At 44.4% G+C, this 16,237-nt stretch overlaps 1 protein-coding gene across 1 annotated transcript in view; it reads left to right on the forward strand.

Annotated features, from left to right (window-relative positions):
- Nucleotides 1-15,592, forward strand: part of LOC125751969 (immunoglobulin superfamily DCC subclass member 3-like) — a 40,743-nt gene extending 25,151 nt beyond the window's left edge. Inside the window, exons 3-14 of the mRNA XM_049031444.1 lie at nt 776-920; nt 1,821-1,951; nt 2,060-2,197; nt 3,870-4,028; nt 4,915-5,080; nt 8,892-9,139; nt 10,635-10,799; nt 10,950-11,138; nt 11,313-11,417; nt 11,764-11,899; nt 12,145-12,385; nt 12,711-15,592. Coding sequence (XP_048887401.1) covers nt 776-920; nt 1,821-1,951; nt 2,060-2,197; nt 3,870-4,028; nt 4,915-5,080; nt 8,892-9,139; nt 10,635-10,799; nt 10,950-11,138; nt 11,313-11,417; nt 11,764-11,899; nt 12,145-12,385; nt 12,711-12,830 — 1,943 coding nt within the window. The 3' untranslated portion in view covers nt 12,831-15,592. The remainder of the gene's footprint in view (nt 1-775; nt 921-1,820; nt 1,952-2,059; nt 2,198-3,869; nt 4,029-4,914; nt 5,081-8,891; nt 9,140-10,634; nt 10,800-10,949; nt 11,139-11,312; nt 11,418-11,763; nt 11,900-12,144; nt 12,386-12,710) is intronic.
- The last annotated feature ends 645 nt before the right edge of the window (nt 15,593-16,237 follow it).

A 16,237-nucleotide genomic window follows, 5' to 3' on the forward strand; every position in this document is an offset into this window, starting at 1 on the left:
CGCTGAATGAACACACTTTGCATGCTTATAAATCACATTGTTCTAACCGGTTGGTCTCTGTTGATCCATCTGCTGAGATCATGTCTAAATTTAATTTTGCACGCAGCCAAATTTGTTGCCTACAACAGTCTCACTCGCAGCTTTTTTTTTTTCCAGACTCTTGTAATGGGTGATCGCGGCCAACAATATTGGAAAAATAAGCCTTTTTGTTTCGTTCTCAGCATACGAAAAAGGGTGCTTTGAAGGCTTGATATGAAAGGCTAAATGTAAAGATTAACAGATGGGCAAGTACAGGAGAGGAGGGCCAGCAGAAGTTATATACCACTTTCAACACAGTTACAACTGAAGGAATGCTGGCTAATTATTTGTTCTCATACACAGTCCTAGTCATTACAAGTATCCGCATGTTTTTTTTGTTGTTTGTTTGTTTGTTTGTTTTGCTTAGAAGAGAAAAATGCTTTGTTAAATACATTATATAAAATAGATAGTTTCACTTCTTGACTTGGTGGAAATTATTCAGGAAATTACTATCTTCTCTCATGAAGTCAATGACTTTTAGTTCTCGAGCTTTGCTTCTCAACCCGGTTCTTGTGGACCCACAGAACTCTCAGTTGAACGGAGCAAAAACATAGATTGTCTGCAGGTCCCCAAGGACTGGATTGTGAAACACTGTTCTAGAGATTATACACTCAAGCATGTAGGGTGTTTTATTATAACAAGCAACAATAATGACAGTTAATTATGTTAACGAGAAAGCCGCCCCCCATTCTCCCAGCAATGGCTGAGTTCCATGTGCAGCCCCAGTCGGTGCATGCAGAGGAGGCGGGGGTGGCCCGATTCCAGTGCCAGATCCACGGGCTTCCGGAACCTGTTATCAGCTGGGAGAAGGACAACCAGCCTGTGGACACTGACAATGAGAGGTATGTGAGCCTTCAGTTAGCACTGGTGACCTTTTCCTCACCCGATTTTAATGCAGTGCTAATTAATCCCACCTAGTCCACACTCCATCACAATGTAGTGCTAATTAATCCCATCTAGCTCACACCTCGTCACAGTCTAGTTAATTAATCCTATCCTGTCCACATGCTATTACAATACAAAGCTAATCACTCCAATTCAATTCACGTTCTGTCATAATGCAGTGCTAATTAATCCAACCTAGTCAATATCCAGTGCATAATGCAGTGCTAATTATTTCGACACAATGCACATCCCAGTGTATGATGCAATACTGATTAATCCTAACTCATCAGCAATGCAGTTAATACAATCTAGCCTTTACCTTAAGCTATTGTCATTTTATCTTGAATCTGCTCTTACAGCCTGAGGCCGCACTCTCCCATGCCGAATTTCTCATCATTTAAGGCTAAATTATCTTCTGGGTTGGTGTGTGGCTCTGTGATCATGATTGGAAGGTCGGCGGTTCAAATCTTGTGGTGGGCAGAATGATTGCACTGTTGAGCCTTTGAGCGAGACCTTTAACCCTAGTTGCTCCAGTGATTCACTGGCGCTGCTCTCTCAGTTTTATGTTGCTTTGGATAAAAGACTCTGCTAAATACATAAACGGGAATTTATATGGGGATATTGCAGAAAAATACCGTTATAAACACTTATATAGTAAACTGTCCAGCTGAACTTTACAAATGCATCCGATATAAATACACAGTGTATATAAACATACAGCTTTCAAGGAGTCAATTGGGCATAACTGCAGCCAGGCTGAGCTTTAGCTAAACAGTGCATTTCAAACATATCAAGATGGAGACTAAGAGCATTCTGGGAACGTAAGAGTAAACTGTGCTTTGTGTCACCCCCCCCAGGTATACTCTGCTGCCTACAGGAGTCTTGCAGATCACTGGGCTGCGCCCTGAGGACAGTGGCCTCTTCTGCTGCGTGGCCCACAACAGTGCCGGCGTCAAACGTAGCACGATGGCCAGCCTCACCGTCTCCGGTAACCCCCCTACTTCCCGTCCCGGCTTGGCCTCACCGAAGCCACATATGGGCTCTCAGTCTAGCACAGACGTCTGCTTATCTATTTTATTTCATCTCTCTCTTTCAGGCTCCCAATCTTCCGTTTACAAAGAGCCCACGATCCTGGTGGGCCCTGAAAATCTTACCCTCACCGTTCACCAGACGGCCATTTTGGAATGCGTTGCCACTGGATACCCACGGCCAATAGTCTCCTGGAGCAGACTGGGTATGCGGTTTCTAAATCAGGGTGGCGACAAAGCGCAGTTACAGCTTTGACTTTAATGAGTGATCCTTTTATGCGAGGCCAAGAGTCAAGAATGACAACCAGTTCAAAGCCGACCTGAATACATATCCAAGCCTTCATAAATACAAAACATCATCAGATTTAACGAATCGTTCGGGTTCTGCTTTGGAGAAACCCCAACCTTTGGTGCATGAGCCATTATTGAATGTTTTGATTTTTTTTCCCCCTGAAAATAAAGCTTGCAATCCCCATAATCAGGTTACTGCTCCCTGGGTGTCTTTCAGCTCCCAATAAAGAATGCAATAATTTACAGTGTCTGTTTTTGAATTATAGGTTTAATCTGATTATTGTGTTCAGAAAATAAATTGCTGCCTGTACTCTGCACCCCTACTTGGCTGTAATCAGATTCTGGATATTGCTTTGCTGGAATTAAATGCTAACATGATTGGATCTCAGAGGATTATATTACAGAGATAAGGCTTGGGGTGAGCACCGTAATGAACTTAATAGATTTACATCAGTCAGTCTGTAATGCAACAGTAGTCTTGGTGGTTTCTTATCTTTAAAATTGTCCATTTCCCATGGCATGCTTTCCATATTCCTGTTTGAAATCTCATTAGCGTCAGTCATATCTGGATCATTTGGAATGGCTGTGAGCTTGGTGTGCTGGGAGTTTCAGCCATGGGCTGCGGTGGAATGCATTGAGAGCCCAAATCTGGCAGTGCATTCTGCCTGAGAGAGACAGCAGCTCTTCATAATAAAGAACATTCTGGTCATCTCTGGCTATTAGGCAATGATTCCATATGCTTGCAATAGCTTTCTTACATCTTTTTGCAAAAAAAAAATCCCCAGTAATCCCCAGTTGATGCTTTAATGCAGAAAATTAGAGAAGCTCACGGGGTAAAGCAGAAATGCACCAAATCACCGTAGTGGAGAGCCTTCACTCACATGACACATGTGCAGGGACATTCGTAATCTCACCCCTCAGCCCCCTGAACTGATGCCGAGGGACATCTTGTTACCATGGTGACAGGAACCATGCACATGACCGTTCAGGGTTATGCTTTGGTTTTGCCTGATCTGTCAACATTACTGCTTTGTAGTCATCGCCGCTACATATCTTGTCCAGTCTCAAGATGCTTCTAGATGCTGCACTGGTATATCCCCAGTAGGCTAGTATGAGGTGTATTTTATAGTTATCCATTACACATTAATTTTAACATTTGTTTTCCTGTCAGGAGTGGCTTTGTGGTTAGCACTGTCACCTCACCTCTCTGGGATCAGCGTTCGAGTCTTTGCCATGGCTCCGTGTGTGAGGAGTTTGCATGTTCTCCCCCGTGTTCTCGCGGGGTTTCGTCTGGGCGCTCTGGTCCCACCCCCCCATAGTCAAAAAATATGCGAGGTTAATTGGAGTTGCCAAATTGCCCGTAGGTGTGCTTGTGTGAGTGACTGGTGTGTGAGTGTGCCCTGCGATGGGCTGGCCCCCCATTCTGGGTTGTCCCCTGCCTTGTGCCCATAGGCTGCCCTTTAACCCTGGATAGGAAAAGCAGTTTCAGAAAATGGATAGATGTATTTCCTTCGTGCCCACATGAGTTAACTTCTGTTTTTTATTACTGGGTACCTGACGTTTTTATCCTGTGCTTCTTTGGAACAGATGGGCGTCCAATTGGAGTGGAGGGCATCCAGGTGCTGGGAACAGGGAACCTGATGATCTCTGACGTCAGGGTGCAGCACTCCGGCGTCTACGTCTGCGCAGCTAACAAGCCAGGGACGCGCGTGCGCAGAACTGCGCAGGGGCGGCTCGTGGTGCAAGGTGAGGATGACTGGCACAGGGGCGACGGGAAAATAATACGATACGTTCAGGAAAGGTTTGCCATGCTGCTGATATTCTCTATTGTTTGTCATTTATTGTAATTTAGTGTCGGTTCAGTATTACTTCATTTAATGCTGTGGGTTTGTTTAAGGTCACACCTGTGCTGAAGCATCAAATGAAACTTTGTACAAAACTGAACTGTGAATACAGAACCAGTAGTGAGGCTGATTCAACAATTAAAGATTATCTATTTAATAGAAATAGATAAGAAGATGGTCACAGTTCAGCTGCCAAACCAGCTGTACTCTGCTGGGTCGGTAATCAAGTCTAGCCACCAAAATCACATGTTAGATTTAGTTCCTGATCACTTAATACTGTGCGAGAGAGCTTTAATCACTGATGGTTCAAAGGACTGCTAGAGGACAGGGGGCAGGTCACCTCCCCCAGGAAGGAGACAGACAAACGGACAAGACTGGGCCTCCCTCTCAGCTTCATTTATCAGCCTCACGATGTTCATGCCAAATGATGAAAGGCTACTCTGCTGGTCTTCCCTCTGTCCTCTAAGCCTGTTTTTCACACCTATTATTGATATAATCTGCATCCTAGATGGGTTTCGCTTTGCCGCAGCTCTTCAGATGTCCTGCACACAATACAGTGACAGGCCCAGATTAAATGCTGTGTGTTTAGCCTGTCTTCCCTTGTTCCACACCTCTTAATGGAGGGTGTTTGGATATCCTCATTGTGTCCTTTCTGTATGGTGTCTGTCTTCAAAGAACACAGGAGCCAGGTTTGGTTTTGGTTGTTCTTTGGAACCTAAACGTGTCCCGCACTGCACACGGACGGCATGATCCAATTTTGTGTCGCTTCTTTGTTCCTGTCTGCTCAGCCCCAGCTGAGTTCATCCAGCCCCCGCAGTCCATCGCACGCCCGGTGGGCACCACGGCCATCTTCTCCTGCCTGGCTCAGGGCGAACCTCTGCCGCAGCTCACCTGGCTGAAGAACGGCCAGGTGCTGGAGCCAGGAGGACATGTTAAACTCAGGAACAACAACAGGTGAGGCCAGGCCACTGGTTCTGCCGCGTGTAAGTCATGCTCACTGGTCCACGTAATAAGGAAGCACTTCTCACTGGTGACTCGTGTCTTACACATTTATACAGATGTTCCTCAACTTACATTCCAAAGACCCTGTCCTAAGTTGAAAATATCATTGAGCCCAATATGAATATGATACGATAAATCACACAGGAAGAAAAACACCATATTTTGAGTTGTTAAACACTATATGAAATGTTTACGTTCCCAGTCATCACAGAGACTGGAAGCGTGCTGGATGGATGCTGCCATCACACGGTATTAGTAGAAAATATCGTACGGCATATGGCTAAGCCTGGGAACAGATTAAAAATTGCCGACTACTGAGTGCGCATTGCTGCCACACCATTGTTAAGTCAAAATATCGTAATGCAAGGAGCATCTGAGTATTTGTGTGTATGCAGTATCACTCAAAAGTGTGGACATACCTACCCATAGAAAGGGTTATGTGTACTATTCTCTACATTTTAGAGACATCAAAATGATAAAATATCATGGAATTATGCACTGACCACCAAAAACGTTTTGGAGGGTGGGGGCAGTTCTGTGGGTTGGGACTCGGAATACTGCCAGTTCGGCAGGGTGATCCCACCACTGGGCCCTTGAATGCGGCCCTTAACCCCAGTCACTCCAGGGACTGGCTGACCCTGCTGTCCCCTCTACATCAGCTTCATGATGTGGCCTCCTGGGCTGCTTCTCCAGCTGCCGTGAAGGAGGCCCCACACAGGTCAGGTGGGCAGGTCATGTAATGCAACACTTTATCACTCTCCTTTATAGGTGATTTCATGTGTCCAAACTTTTGATTGGTATAAACAGATGAAGAACCTGTTGGAAAACTAAATGTAGAAAGCAGAAATTTCCAGCATCTTTATTTGATTTTATTCCCTGTTTTCTTGTCATGATTTGCGTCACCATATGGATAGACGTAACTGTTAATCATAGCCAGCATTGTCTGGGTGATTGCTGACTGTACTTTGTCGTATTTTTCTGTTGCTCAGTAAGATTGCCAGCTGCAGTCTCTATCGGAAACGTATCTTTTGTTGCCTTGGGTCAAGCTGGTGCTCCCTCTTTCCTAATGGGCGTATTGACCCAAGTTTGGCTGACAGAAGCGTATTTCCCCAGTTAACGACCGAGCTGCACGATGCCTTATTTGCTGGCCAAGATGGTGACAGCGCTTACAACATGCGCTTTGAGTTGCAGGCTCTGGCCAATATGCATCATGCGGAGTTATAATGTGGTCTGTGTGTGAGGCTTCGAGTGCGACAGTTACTGTTGGCAGGGGTCCAGCGTTCTCCCTAATGACACGACTCTGGGGTGCTGTTCCTTCAGGCAGCTGCTGTCCCTCAACCGTGGAGAATAGGGCAGTGTTTGCCAAGGCTGGTTTGCTGGTGCTGACCGTGGAACAAAAGAAAATAGTTCCCATTAAATCGGAACTGTCGAAACAGGAGAATCTCAGTGTTTGGGGGATTTTTTTTTCTGTTTTCAGTAGACGCTGTTGTTTACTGCAATATTCAGGCTATTATGCTAATTATGTGATATAAATCACTTTTGTCATCCCGAACACTTTGAATGCCATTTCTGCAGTTCTGGTAGCATAATAAAACATTTCATTCCGCAGTAGTAGCTGTCGTTAAGAATATGCTAATCTGTTTTTTTTTTTTTTGATTACAATCAGAACCTCACATTTTTTTCGCAGCAGAATCGCGTAGTTCTTACGCCTTCAGTCACATTCATTTCCATGGCCTCACTGTACTCTGATTAGTAAGACTGCATTTCAGAAATTTTACTTCTCATTTTTTTATTTATACGCATATAATTAAGGGTATCACTTATTTTCAGCGATTTTATTTGCGATATCTAATATTAATCTGGATGTCTAAATGGATGACAAGGGCCATCAGTCGCTGCGAGTCTTGCATCATTACATGTCTTTCAACAAAAATGAGCATTTTAAAGATGCTGGATTTCTCTAATATTTTGTTGTTGTTTTTTTTTAATTTGTTTTGACCTGTCTGTCATATGGGGAGAATGAACACCCTGATCAGATAGAAGGGTTTTTTGGACACATGACAGCAAATAATTACAGGCTGATGTTGAGGTCAGCATTAAGAGTCAGTCCTCTCCATCCTGATATTTCACCTAAACTAACAGTAAGTCAACCTCGAGTCATTTCCTTTTATTGACTATTAAAGTATTAATGACCTGTTCGCAGAGATGCAGATTTCAGGTTCAGAGAATACAAATCCAGACCAGCATTTTGTTTCAGTTAGCTAATTGCGTACACCTTGACTGTGACTCTTTAAACTCAAGTGGTTGGTTGAAACAAAATCTTGGTGTGGATTTGTACTCTCTGGACCTGAAATCTCCACCTCTGCCTGTTCGAGACATTAGACAGCAGGTGGGCAGCACTTAGAATAATGTTGCCCTGCACTCTGCATCATTTGTGGAGATGGTCGTTATGTTTATAGATCTTTGGAAGAAGCAGACAACACAAATAGAACGAGAAAAAACTGTCCAGGCACAAATGGATATCCGTGTCATTGTCAGTGAGTTAATGGATTCCAGCCATCTGGGGTTAAAATTAGGAGTGATTTACATATTATTCTCTGTGGTCACTTTCTCATGGCCCACAGATGATGGCGACTAAAGTGTCTGATTAAGTATTCGGCTTTAATAATACCCTCCCCTAACCACTGTGGCAATAAGCTGCATTAGGAGAGTCAGTGAAATACAGAAAGCGAGAGAGTGTCACGGCATGTGGGACAAAGGGCTCGAAGGGGTTTTATTAACTGAACGAGAGAAGGGAAACAAAAGAGACCGTGAGGGATCAGAACAAGAAGACGAGTACGGGGAAGGATTATGGGCAGACAGGAGACGAACTGGATGACCGGACTGGGGCAGGAGAGACAAACAGGTACTTAAATATAAAGACTAACAAGGGGTAACAAGCAACAGACGTGGCTCATCAGGGTCACATCAGGGAGGAGACTGGAGGGTCAGGTGGACGGGATGGGCAGGACGTAACAGTGAGCCAGAGAGGTTTGCGTAGATGGATATTTGAACTTCACTGTTTGAAACCAAGATACTGACGGAGGGGGCCGTTTGTTGACTATGCTTGCAGGCACCACATACAATGTATTATACTAAATCTGCATATTATCCCTGTATGCATAAGGTTTAGTGCTTCAGCTGGTCACGTTGTTGCCTTACATGTCCGGGATCTCGTGTTTGAATCCTGCTACCGCTGTGTGTGTCTGTAGACTTCGCTTGTTTCCCCCGTGTCCTGTTGTTATCCGTCCATGGCTCCATGCAGTTAGGCTAGCCTGCGTCTCTGAGTTACCCATACCTTGTGCGTGTGCCCAGTGGTGGATTGGCATCACATCCAGGGTGCATCTTAGCCTCCAACCCTCCAACCCCCCACACAAGACTGACCAGGATAAATGACCAGAAGGTGGATCAACAATAAGATTTTGGTGTCACATACAGTAGAGATAAACTTTGGTGGAAGTGCTGACTTCCTTTGTAAGACTTTAACACACTGCAGTTGTGCCCATACAGTGTTGCAGTGACACTTTAAATGATGTTAACCATTTGCCTCATTAAGGTAATTGCCAGCATCCTGTACCTAATAAAATTACTCTGACCATTCTCATTGTCACCATAATTACACTCGTAGGGCTTTTCTGTCCCAGTTTAAAATGAGGTCTCTCTCCCCTTTACTTCGTTCATCTCACCATCTTTGCTCACTCATGGTTCTGTGTCCAACCCTCAGCACACTCATCATCTACGGGATCAGCCAGGAAGACGAGGCCATCTACCAGTGCATCGCGGAGAACAATGCTGGCTCCACCCAAGCCAGTGCGCGGCTGACCGTGCTGTGGGCGGGCGGCCTGCCCGGGGCGCCTCGCTCTCTCCGTGCCGATGCCGTCTCCCCCACCGCCATCCAGGTGTCGTGGCAGAGCCCCCAGCAGAACACTCAGGACATCATCGGATACGTGCTGCACATCCGCAAGACGGCAGGTCTGCTCACGACTGAAAGAGTCAAAAAGTTGCCACGTAAATGTGGGAATAAAATCTACCGCCGTGGAGGCAGAGGCACAAGAAAGGGGGAACGTTTGGACAAAGGACCCTAAAAATTTGGTTTGGTTGGGCCCCCCAATATGGTATGCTGTCATAGGGCCCGAAGTCTCTAACGATGCCCCTGCTTGGAGGTCTAAGGCCGTCCAATTTAAGAACCATAAAATTAAAAGTGAACTGATCTCTTAAGTGAACTGTCCCCCTTCTGCTTCATTATTTCACACTAAAACAAGGAAGTGTCTCACTATATAAAAGTTTAGCTATTAGAATAGACTATTTGAATATGAATTAGCCCTGTCACATTATATTCATACATCTTCAAACTGCTTGATCATTGTAGGATCACGTGAGGTTCTAAAGCCAATTCCGTCGAAGGCCACAGAGTCGCTTACGATCTATGGGCAATTAAGCGAAGCCAATTAGTCACTGGACTGCAGGAGGAATCCCTCATGGCACAGGGTGGGCATGTAAGCGCCACACACACAGAGTGTAAGTCCCCACCCTTGGGCATAACCATGGCTACTTAGAGCCAGTTTAAGAAGAGGTTCAAAACAAAACTGGAAGCATGCAGCCAGGCCGGCGGGGAACTGGCCCAGTGAGCAGTGGCGTCTGCATGCCGCTGTAGTGAATCTGCTCTGGGACCCATGACAGCTTGCTTCCAGTGCAAAACACCTGTTTATAATGCCTTATAAATCAGATGGCTCTACAGTGACACCCATGTCTTCAGTGTGGAAGAAATAAAGCCGCCCGCACTTGATAATGGAATTGGAATTAATTTTATGGCAGAATATTTCCTGCCATTTATTTCCTTTTCATGCGAAGGAGGTTTGGGAGGAGCTGGTTATTTACAGCAGTGCTTATTAGCAGGGTCCAGCTGCTCCCCCGTGCACTGCAGTGCCGTTAGATGGGTAATTATAGACCCTAGGGGCTATTCAAAAGAAAACGCATTAATTAGCAGCCAAAGACAGCAAATCCACATAGGAGAAGGCAGGAGAGCTGTGACGGGTGTTCACCTGAAGTAAGGGGTGTTTATTAGTACCAAGAACGCAAAGAACATACTTGTGTTCTTGGCAAGAGCGGTCCCGCTAACTTACCCCTCAAGAACATACGTGGGACGCAGTGAATCGTGGGATTGTTCTTGTTTAGCAAGGATGCAATCGATGCATCCATCATATTTGATATTTTACCATCTGTACTTCTGTTCTTGAGTATTAGAATTGTACTTTGCATAATGGAAGATGAGGTAAAAAGGGTACACAAGAACACAAGAACGGTCAAGCGTGAATTTTTTATTTTTTTTGGTGGGCAATAGGTTCTGTTTTTGATAAGCACTCTCCTATTCAGCTGATCATGTACCCTCACTTGTTTGTTTCATTTATTATTCTTTTTGATTTTATTTTCAATCACACACCTCCCCCCCATCCCCAACCATATGCAGACCCAGTGGAGATGGAGTATCAGGAAGCCGTGGGCAAGAGTACTCTGCAGCAAGTGGTGAGCGACTTGGAGCCCTCCACCAGCTACACCTTCTACGTGAAGGCCTACACCTCACGCGGGGCCAGCAAGCCGTCAGAGCCGGCTGTGGAGAGCACGCTGGGGGAGGGTGAGTGCAGCCCGGGCCGCGGTGGAGATGGAGTAGCGGTGTGACCAAAGTCGACGTAATCGAGTCGATTACCGGAATGAAACTCGGGGGACTGAGAGGAGCCCCAGCGCAGGGCGATTAATTAACAGAGAGCCACTGCTCCTTTTACAGCACCAGCAGCTCCGTCTCTCCTCACCAGGCTGCTGAATGCCACTACAGTGCAGGCTTCCTGGGAGCCCACCGGCAAGCTAGGCCAGCATGAAGGCTACAAGCTCTTTTACCGCAAGGTGCACTCTGCCACCTTCTCCGGACCACTCACCTTCGCCCGCAACGTCACCGAGTACAACATCACACAGCTGGGTGAGCTAACGTCTCCAGTTGTACGGGATCCGAGGGGCGGCCGGGGAGCGAGATGGGATCGTGTCGGGAACCGCTTCTATCCTTCCCGCGCTGACTGAAGGAGCTGATTATGAAATGAAACATGCCCATGGACCCCGTGTGTTGACCTTTGGTGCCCCCCCCCGCCCCCCCCAGACCCAGCACTGGTTTACGAGGTGAAGGTGCTGGCGTTCAACCAGCATGGCGACAGCAACGCTACCGTGCGCTTCGTCTCCCTGAAGGAGGCTGCTGAGAGATCAGGTGACTCCCACACTCCGTTACACACACATAGTGCCGGTCATCGGTGGACAGGTGCCAGCAGGCTTAGCAGTAGCCCCAAGACAGAAAAGAATTTCAGGGCAATGTTATATTTTACCCCCTGGTTGTGTGCCTGGTGTGGAGCAAAAAAATTAATTTTCTTTTGTGTCTGAAACATAGATGCAGATTCCCAAGCATCTCCGAGCACTCTGTCATAGCTGTGTTTAAGATGCTTGTCCATTTGTTGATTGCCCTTCATTGCTTGTGAATTTTGGCTTTGCGGAGAATGGCGTTGCCTTCCCGCGTCCTTCTCCTCTCCACTCCTGAGTCATGGGTTTTCCATCTGCAGTGCTGGGAACCCCATGTAACTGTCTGAAGGACGACCAAAGCAAAAGCTCCTCCACTGCAGTCATCATCGGGATTCACTTCGGGGTCACCTGCATCATCTTCTGCGTGCTGTTCCTCATGTTTGGCTACAGGGGCAGGTGGGAGGGCAGCCCTGACCGCTCGCGTGTTTCATATATCACACAAAACGCTTTTGCCGCACACTCCCTTTATCATGCCTAAAAAGAAAGACATAATATGAAAAAAAAGATATATTAAAATAAAATAACACCATTTAAAAGCAATAATATAAATGTCTGCATTTACAAGACAGTGAAGACTGTGAATTATTAAAAAGGCGAACCGGACCGTGCTCTCGTTATCTACTGACCTCCGTTCCATGCAGGCTAATGACGTGCAAGTCTCTGCGGGACCGACTGTCCGCCGCACAGGCCGGACACCACGTGCCTGGACATCCATCTCCCGCCTCCTCCCAGTCCCAGAGTACCCTAACTATCAATGGGATCACGCACGCCAGAGGGGAGAGAAATGGAGATGCCATGGGGAACAGACAAGGAGACAGCAGTGACTTAGAGAGGATCTTCCCGATGCCTTGTCATGAAGGCGACCTGAGCTGGACACATTTGGTAAGAATTTGGTCTCGTATGATAGCAATGGATTGAAAAACCTTTAGTAATAACCCCCCTTACAGGTTTAATATTCCCTCAGAAATTAAACATCACATTTTATTACAGCACTGATATATAAGCAGTCATGAGGCAATGGAATTAAAGTGAAGGATCCACACAAAAAATGTTCTTAAGGGGGGTGGGTACCGTGAAGGGGGCTTCAGTATTGAGAGTATAGATGGATATGAATTGGAGGTAAAAATAACATAGACATGAAAATGTTAGCCTACCCCAGCTTCTTTTATAACACACTGGAAGTTTGCCTTGTGTGTTTGCTTTGCAGACTGAGGGTTCGGTCACATCCTGTCCACTGGATGAGACTCAGATGTCCAGAGTGTCCTTGGAGGTCTTCAGGCTGGTTTCAGAGGGACAGACAGAGGGCAGGGCGTCCAACCAGATGTAGGGAGGAGAAGAGTTGCCAAGTGATCGATGCTCTCACAGTCTGTGAGCTGTACTGCTTTGATTCTTATTCTCAGGTCATCCTGTTTTCTCTTTCACTTCTTTTCTGTGCAAAGATTAACTAAATTAAACCACTTCTAGAAAAGTCACTGCAAGAAGGACCCGTAGCCTGGGTTTCCTTGAGTGACTACTATCGGGTACTCTTTCATTCCTCTCAATCTTTCTTCAGTCCATTTTAATCAGCTGCCAGCAGCAAGTACAATAAGGGTCCAGAGTATTTTTGTAGTATTTTTAGCTCACACTTTTATTACAGACTTTCATGAAACAGTATATTGCAGTGTTCTTTTGCAGTTTGTCTTAACTCTTCAGTTCAAACAGACTCCTGGCCTGCGTCAGCCTGCTGGTGATTCCATAAAGCCAGCCATGAGCGACGTGCCGAGCTTTTTCCAGGGATTCTTATATCTCAGGTTTTTTCAGTCATATCAAAGGTTTTGTTTAATTCTTCGGCCTACATTGAGGTTGACGACGAACCCCAGGATGTGCAAAATAAACCTACCTCAGTCAGAATGTATTTTGGGTGGGAAACATTGTGGACTTGTCTTCCCTTTTAAACCGTTCATTTAGAGGTAGAGCAGTCTGTCAGAAAAAGAGGCTTTGTACTGTCTTGGCCGTTAGAAGTATTCACACAAGTAAGAATAAAATAGAAATCCAACGAAAAGCACTTCAAAACCATGAAGTCAATGTTCTACCTCAAGATAATGATGTTGTTGTTGTCATTATTGTTATTCTTTTCATAATGAAACATTTACTTCTGTTGTGAGATTCTGGCCTTCCTCCACTGTTAGTGCAGGATTTGGTAGTACCTCATGCAAATGTACCATATGGCATTGTTTATAAATTGTTTATAAATTGTGAAGTATTTTTATAGTGTTGCATTCTTAGATGTGTTCCTGTTTTTGCATAGATATTTTACCTCAATAGAATATCGTTTTATTTTTAGTTGTGGTAGTTGAGTAAAAAGACTGTTAGAGATGCACTGTACTGCCACTAATATCTTCAGGATATTTTTTACAGATATTGTTGTGCCAGAAGTTTGAGGGGGAGGAGGGAAACATTTAAAATTTATCATGTCAAAACCATGCGGAAATCGTGTATGTTACAATTGCTGTAATATGTATGATGTCTTTAGAGCTATAAGCACAGATTCATCACCACATCAGATTGAGGATTGACAAAGCTGAATGTTGTTCATTTAAAAAAAAAAACTGCTCCTCAATTCTGAAGCCTCACCGCAAGCTGCACAGAATAAAAAAATATAGATGTCATTGCAAGATGAAAATCACGGCTGGTACTGCGGACTCACTGAAAGGACTAGGGGAGTTATCCAATCAGCACGGCCCAATTTCATGCGCCTCCAACATTTACTGTTTCTTACCTCTGACAAATTCAAGTGATCTTGGTGTAAGAGCTCCGGAGTACACGCAAAGCTACGAGTACAGCAGAACAGACAGCTGGCTTTAAGCACACAAAAGAGTGTGAATCCATCAAGTGGTCAAAGGATCAGATAAACCGGATCCAGCAGTCTATGGCAAGAGCGAATGGAAATTTCTGTTTTTCTGCTATGATTTACTGAAGTGAAATTAACACTCTGTTCTGGCCTCCCTGACCTGTGTCCATTCATGATGGAATTGAAGTTGCACCTGTAACATCAATAGACTGAAAGAGTACACATACTCCAGTCCCAGTTTGCCAGGAAGACTGGGCTTGTGTCCAGGAGACCTTGGTGCTGTTCGGCCATACGGTTTTGCTGTTCCCGCTGTTCAATAGCCTGACGAACGTGTCCCTGAAGCTTGCGCTTGGTCACCTACCTCAGCTCTTCAAACCCTTACATTCAGGTGATACTTCCTCAGTCTCACAGGAGGAGATGCAGAAAGATGTTTGTCAAGACACACAGGAAACCTTCGCTTCCCAGCTACTTCATGAATGAAAGTACAGTAATAGCAAACAAATGATGTTTTCCCTGTGCATATTATTCCAATTAAAATCTATTACTGTTATCACATTACACTGGTTTTAACATTAAACCATTTGTTTGTTTTGTCACACAGATGTGTTGACTAGAGACCTTCGTTTTATTCGACTATTGCATTGTACACGGTTTAAAAGTTCTTAATGTGAGAGACACTTCTTTATTCTCCTCTCACTCAGTTTTGATTATTTTTTAAGTACAGTAACTGAATTTTATACATAAGCGTCAACAATCGGTGTTTGTAAATAGCAATTAAATGGTATGTCATTTTTTTTTTTTTTACAGTTCTTCTTGTTCTGAAAGCAATTTTTACAAATAAATATAGAAAACAAAGATGCAAAAGAACAATCTGTGCATAATATTTATTTATAAGATGATCCTGAATACCGTGACACAGAATTTGGGTTTTTAAATAGAAAGCAGTGTGTATTGCAACTTGCAGTGCAGTGTTTCCAGTGGTATTTCTCGGTATTTCGTGAGCAATTTGGGATTAAGTATGAGCCTTCTGTTGCCGTACGTTTGATTATGTAAATACTTTGTATTGACAGTTGTACTTGTTTCTGCTGACCTGAAGCCCTGTGAAAGAAAGTCTGACATCTTGAATCTAATTGACGGTGCACATTGGATTTATATATAATATACTTTTTGCCTTTCCTTCACTATTGTGTGTTTGAAATTACAGGATTTTAGACAGTAGTCATAGTTAAAATTGTCACTAACAAGTAAAAGCAATAAAACATAATCATGCAATGTGACTGACTCCCCTGTGTACATGTAGATAAACTACTACCAATCAAATCATTCTGTTTCTATGCTTTCTAACCAGTGATCTGCTTGAAAAGCATGCATGGGATCATTTTAATGCAGCTTTACTGTACATTACACTTAATAGGGAGCACAAATAATGCTTTAAGAGCCCTAATCAGGATACACCCACTACAAGACAGGCAACGATATTTTGTTTGAATTTTGTCGATGTTTCCGTCTCCTGAGCTGGGATGGATAGCCAGAGTTCAGTCAATTTCTCTGCTGTTCCTGCTAAATTGGCTCATAGTGACTGATAAGCAATATTAGAGAATATTAATCAGTATCCTCTCTTGTCAATGTTAAGGTGGGACAGAGGGCCATTTTCCGTTTATGCCGTTTGAACCAAATGTATGATAATCATCATAATCCACAGAAAACAATGTGGCTTCAGTTGAATCCAATGTAGAGATTTCATTTGCATTAGATTTTTTTTTATAACTGTGCTATTCTATTTTCTCCTTCTTTCTGGACGTTTTTTTTCTTTCCACCTCTTTCATCTAAATCTCTGTGGAGAAAGGCCTGTCAGTTAGAATTACCACCCCTCCTGGCTCAGATTCCCCTCAAGAGAATTAGAG

The sequence above is a fragment of the Brienomyrus brachyistius genome, chromosome 11, assembly GCF_023856365.1.
Source record: "Brienomyrus brachyistius isolate T26 chromosome 11, BBRACH_0.4, whole genome shotgun sequence".
NCBI classification, from domain to species: Eukaryota; Metazoa; Chordata; class Actinopteri; order Osteoglossiformes; family Mormyridae; genus Brienomyrus; species Brienomyrus brachyistius.